We start from the raw sequence: 6000 nt of genomic DNA, 5'->3' as shown, positions 1-6000 counted from the left end.
AGAGAAGCAAGGCAAATCTTTGTACTTTTCAAGTGTTGAGAGCAGCACCTGGCAGCAGGTGTTCAAAGCATGCTGTTTGCTGCTGTCCCTGTCAGGAGCGGATCTGTGTGTAGTTAGGGAACAATCACCAAGGCAGAGTCTCAAGTGAGAGACTCTGACACCGAGTTGTGTGTCTAGTGTGCTTCTGTGTGTGTCACAGAGGGAGGTGTCAGTATCTGTGCATAGACAGATCTACCGCAAAGTGTGTGTTTCCTAGAGACAGGGACCTGAAAACAGGGTGAGGGGCCGCGTCTAGGAAATAAGACATGGAACTATAGGAAGATTTACCATGTCTGCTTACCAGTCTCTGGCTTGCTTTCTCTCTTTCTCTCTCTTTCAAGATTTATTTTTACTTTATGTGTATGAATGTTTTGCCTGCATGTATGTCTATGCACCATGTGTGTACCTGGTACCCATGGAGACCAGAAGAGGGTCGGATCCCCTAGAACTGGAGTTACAGGCAGCTGTGAGTCACCATGTGGGTACTGAGAACTGAACCCCGTCTTTGCAAGAGCAGCCAGTACTCTTAACCACTGAGCTGTCTCCCCAGCTCCTTTTGAGAAAATAAAAGAATGGCAGTGGTGGGGGCTGTTTCCTGCTGGGTTTTATCCAGCTTCCAGGAGCAGAATGTAGGGGCACAGCTCCTTACCTCCCAGCTTACTCTAGTGCCACTTGAGCTGAAAGAGAGCTGGAAGAGGGGCCTGTCCTGTGACCTCATCCTCCCTGCCTCACACTTAGGTCCACACTCATGTCTCTTCTCCTCCCCTCCCCTCCCCAGCACCTGACCTTAGCTGTGGACCCTGAGGGTACTGTGCTTCTAGCATGGGCTGGGGTCCTGGGGTCCCTCTCAGCCCCTCTCCTTTACCCTGACATACTGTTCTCTCCTCTGCTTCCTTTCTCCTTACCTGTGTGGCTCCCTCTCTCTCCGGCTCCTTCTTCCTGTCTCCACCTCTTTGACTGATGGCTTCCACTCAAAGAACTTGGTAAGTGAGCCTGGGAGGGCAGTGGGGCTGCGGGATGTGCTGGGCACTGTGGGAATGGGCATCACAGAGGACCTTCCTCAACCAGAGTGGGCATAGCCCAGATGCCCCCACCGTCCTGGACTTCCAGATACTGTGGTTAAGGGGCCAGGATTCAGGGGAGAGAGAGGCACCAGTGCCACTGGTTTAGAGCTGTCACGCTCTGTTGCCTTTGGCTATTAGTGTCCCTTCGGGCATTTAATTGGTCCCCTCTAGCTGACAGAATAGATCCTACGCCAGAGAGAACTGAGAATTCACAACCAGAGATGCCCAGAGCATCATGGTCTATATAGTCCCCAGGGAGCAACTCTGGGTTGGAGGCTCTGGAGCCCTCAACAACCTGCCTGGACCCCAAAATGGGTTGATGGGGCTGATGGGGCTGAAGGGACTGAAGGGGCTTGGCTCCTAGGTCTCACAGTCTCTGGCCTCTGGGCTCTCTGAGCCAGGCAGTTGCCCTTGGCTGTGAGAACAAATGAACACAAGTCCTTACCTTGCCAGTCCAGTGAGATGGTGAAGGCTGGTGGGCAGGTGGGTAGCACGGTGTCTGGTAAGCAGGCAGCTCCAGGGGACTCAGGTGCTGGGCCTCTGGTTTCCTCCAGGCTGCCTCCTTAGATTCCTGTCTGGGGAGGGAGGATGGACCAGCTCAAGGGCCTCTGGGGCCAGAGATACCTAGTTGTCCCCCTCACCAGTAAGAGCTTCCAGAAGGGAGTCACTCCAATATCCCCTGGGAAGCCATGTCTGCCCTGAGGCCATGTGTTCAACCACAAAGGGCCAGTCCACCCTGGTGGAGCACTAAGTGGGTGGGTTACACAGGAGCCAGCAGTGTATCCCTGGTACTGAAAACCCCAGGTTGATGACCCAGTGAGCATCTGTGACCAGGGCCAGGAGAACTCTCCTGACTGAGTACACATTCCAGAGAGGAGTTCCCCATGAGCTAGGAAAACTAGCAGGCTTTATCTCTGCCTTCAGCCTTGCCTCTGTCTGAGCTGTGATCCTGGGGGGCCCTGTGAGCCATGGCCCTGGATAGAGCCATGGTCCTGAATAGAGCCAAATGGGGAAATAGCTCAGAGGTAGAGCACTTGCCTAGTATGTGTGAAGCCCTGGATTCAGTCCCTAGAGTGTGACTAGGGTAAAACATTGAGCTAAAGAGAAATAGTCCACCCCGAACCTCCAAGAGACGGGCTTGGGCTGTGGCTGTGGCTGTGGCTGTGGCTGTGGCTGTGGTTACACTGCCCAGCCTGAAATCCCTTTCTATTTCTTCCTTCTTCCTCCTTTATCTCCCCTGGGTCTTAAATTTTTATTTTTACATTTATATATTTATTTTGTCTGTGTGGGAAGGGAGCATGCATGTGCCATGGCAGGCATGTGGAGGTCAGAGGACAACTTGCAGGAATCAGGTCTCCTTCCACCACGTAGGTCCCAGATATTGAACTCGGTTCCTTAGGCCTGGCAGCAAGCATCCTTACCACCGAGCCCTGAGCCATCTCACCAGCACTCCACTTGGTTCTCAACTGGATGCAGGGACATCCCTCTCCCCTGCTCGGGTCCCTCAGTTGAGAAAGGAACAGAAGGTGGAAAATGAGCTAGACACAGAGAATATATGACAGGATGACAGAAAGAGCTGGAGGAGACTCCTTAGGCCTAGACACAGAAGTGGAGATGAAGTAGGCAGCATCACTTGAGGGGAGAACAAGAACTCGTAGGGGGTGGGGCAGAGAGACCCCCCACCTGCAACCCCTGTGCCTCCTCACTGCCCCATAAGGCAGTTCCACTGACCTCACCCTCCAGTCCTCTCTGCTCCCCATTCTGGCTCTGGCCCCTGGCCTTCTACGCCCTTCCCAACTAACTTTTTCACTCTCATCCAGGGTCTGAACAGCATGTTCGAGGTGTACCTGGTAGGCAACAACTCCCACCATTTCATCATCTCTCCGACGTCTGTCCAAGGGAAAGCGGATATCCGCATACGAGTGGCAATCCCCCTGGATTACGAGACCGTGGACCGCTATGACTTTGATGTAAGCCTCCCTCAACAGCTGTTTGGGGCTTTTTGAGAGGCTGCAGGGGTGGCCAGGGAGGGTAGAGCACCACTTCCTTAAATCCCACCGCACAGCTCTCCTCCTCTCCTTACAGATCTGACCCAGAGAAGCCACTGAGAATGACAGGGACTGTGCCCAAACTACCCTTTTGAAGGAGGGCAAAGATATGCCTGGGAAAGGGACAATTTCCCCCAGGCCCACCACAGCCTCAGGAAGCCCCTCAGGTACCCCTGTAGATTAACCTGTCAGCCAGCTCCCAGAGCCCCTCCCTCCCAACAGAATCAGTGGCCCACAGAGGGACTCACAGCACACAGCTGACATGAGCTCTGACCACAGCAGGTGCTCTGAGTTGGTACAAGCTAAGACACAAACAGGTCCTATATGGGGACAGCAAGGGCCCCAGATGCACACGAGAGCTCACCCAGCCCTGCTCTGCTCCCCTAGCTCTTTGCCAATGAGAGTGTTCCTGACCACGTGGGCTACGCCAAAGTGAAGATCACCCTCATCAATGAAAATGACAACCGGCCCATCTTCAGCCAGCCACTGTACAATGTCAGCTTGTATGAGAATGTCACCGTGGGGACCTCTGTGCTGACAGTCCTGGTGAGTCTCTGCATCCACAGGGGACACCAAGCAGCTGGGTGTCAGGTGCCCCCAAGAGCCCAGAGGCTGATGGTTGGTGTATCTAGATTCTGTGATACTAGGCTCCTTGCAACAGGGAGAAGGGGCCAGCCTGGAGGGTGGTGAGACTGGGGCAGCACACTGGTTTTCTGCTTTTTCTCTGAAAGGCAATCATCCCAGATGGGCCAGGAGTTATAGAAGATCTATCTAATCAGTGGGCCAGGTGTTGGCCACCTCTGAGAAGGGTAGCTCTCCCTATCTGAGCACAGCAGGCTCCTTAAAGATACCTGGGAAGCTCCCGTTGCCTTCGCTCTTTCATAAGAGATCACCTCTCCCAGTTCCAGTGTGTGTTAGTCAAGGCTCTTGGTTACAAGAGCCAGAAACCCTAATATGGTTCAAACAAGAAAGGATTAGCTCACATAACTTGAAGGTAGAAGTGACTTCAGGCGTGGCTGTATCTGGGTGTTCAGCTGAACTGGAATCTGTCTTCAGCAGCCAGCTCTGCTTTGGTGCAGGGTCTTAGAAGGGCACCAGTGTCCTAGGATTGATCTCAGCACATTAGGTCATCCTAGAACCAACTGTCATCATTCTGACATGTCGGCTATGGGTCAGACTCCTGTTGGTGGTGCTGGGGCGTAGGCCCCAGTTCTGTCCAGATGATATGGGCTGAAAATACAGAAGAGACATCTATTATAAACCTGAATTGGACATCGAACAGCTCAATATGGTAGACTATATATGCACAGGGTCTGACCTGTGGCACTCAATAAATGTTAAGTCACCATTGCCCCCTCCCTATGCACAAGGAGGCCCACAGAGACCTCACTGCCATTTCTTGCTCCAAGCTGATGCTGCCTGCCATAGCAGGCCCCCCAATCCTGAAGTGTGTTTACTTTGTAGACAGATGGTATGGAACAGCACTGCACCCCCAGGCCCTTCCCATCTGACAGTTATTAATATTTCAAGCAGATATTTAGCTAGTCAGGCCATCAGATGGAAACAGTAAGTCTGCTGCGGCTGGTTTTAGCACCCTTTGCGTCCCAGCCTGGGAGTCCCACAGCCTTTACCACAGTGCCCCAGCAATATACCACCTTCTACCTTGAGCTCCCGAACCCCTCCTCTAACCTCCCAGGCCCATCTAGAAAGCATGTGCCAGAGGATCCGGCCTCCTGGATCCAAAGTGTGTGTATAGTCTCTTGTATACCCTGGAACGTCATGGGAGAGGGCATCATGCAGTCTGTGATGTACCAGGCAGGGGGACAGTGAGTGGTTCTAACCTTCCCCAAGGTTGAGGACCATGTGGCAAAGAGTTCTAGTGTGGGGACCAGGTCTGGTGCTGTCAGGAAACTCTGCAAGAGTCCTTGCTGGTACAGCAGTCTCTGTTTGCATTTGGTATTCCTGTAGCTGGAGGAAGGACCTGTGGAGCGGGGCTGAAATTGAGGTGTGAGCTGGGCAAAGTGTGCCCAGGCTCTGGGGAACATGAGCCAAGCAAGCTGCGTATATCCACAGCTGTAATAGGCCCCTGGGGCTGCCACAGACCCAACTAGCCCCACCTCGAGTCTCGCTTACTTTCCTTCCTGTCAACAGACAAGCTTAGCCTCTCCTGGCCAGCCTCTGGTTTCCAGTTTCCCCATGCCAACTTCATTCCCTCCCTTTCAGATCCCTCACCCCAGGTCTATGGAACCTTGAAGTTGTAGGGCTCTTTCACCTGGTAATAAGTTCTAGTGACAGGACCTAGAGCCTCAATCTCCACCTTTACTGAGGGCTGCTCTATCCATGTCCCTCTGAGCATTCATGACCTCACCTCATCTGTAAAATGGGTACAACACCTCCCAATGTTGGGACAGAGGATACAAATGCATTCCTGAGTGACTCCCACCCCCAGCTCTTCTCCATCACCTCAAGGTACACCCCAGCTCCTGGCCCCACCCAAAAGTACCCCTCCTTAGCCCCCCAGCCCCACCCCTCACGTTGAAGCCCTACCGGCAGCCTTTTAGCCCTCTGGCCATCTTGGCCACCCTCTCCTTTCCAGCTAGGTCCTCTCTCCTTCTCTGCCTCAGAAAGGGCCGCAGTTATAGCTGCCTGCTCAGGGCTGTGAAATTCCTTCTTCCTCTGACCTTTTCTGCAGTATTATTAAAATGTTTCATGGGCAGTTGTGTCAGGAAAAAAATTATAAAGAAAACGGAAGATGTTTTCATTTGCACCATAGGCTGAGTAGAGCCAGTTGCAAGGGGCTTGCCCAGCCCCCACCCTGACACAGCCCTGTTTCTGTGAGAGCAGGCCAC

General features: G+C 53.1%; 1 protein-coding gene across 1 annotated transcript in view; it reads left to right on the top strand.

Moving 5' to 3' along the window:
- Cdh23 (cadherin related 23) overlaps window positions 1-6000 on the top strand; it is a 426621-nt gene that overhangs the window by 245227 nt on the left and 175394 nt on the right. The window contains exons 12-14 of the mRNA XM_029565149.1: window positions 1017-1022; window positions 2924-3073; window positions 3539-3697. Of these exons, the coding sequence (XP_029421009.1) occupies window positions 1017-1022; window positions 2924-3073; window positions 3539-3697 (315 nt within the window). The remainder of the gene's footprint in view (window positions 1-1016; window positions 1023-2923; window positions 3074-3538; window positions 3698-6000) is intronic.

The sequence above is a fragment of the Nannospalax galili genome, unplaced genomic scaffold (genome assembly GCF_000622305.1).
Source record: "Nannospalax galili isolate Female #2095 unplaced genomic scaffold, S.galili_v1.0 scaffold1437, whole genome shotgun sequence".
Taxonomy (NCBI): Eukaryota; Metazoa; Chordata; class Mammalia; order Rodentia; family Spalacidae; genus Nannospalax; species Nannospalax galili.
Note: the sequence above shows the minus strand (reverse complement) of the source record. Positions and strands in the feature narration are given on the sequence as shown.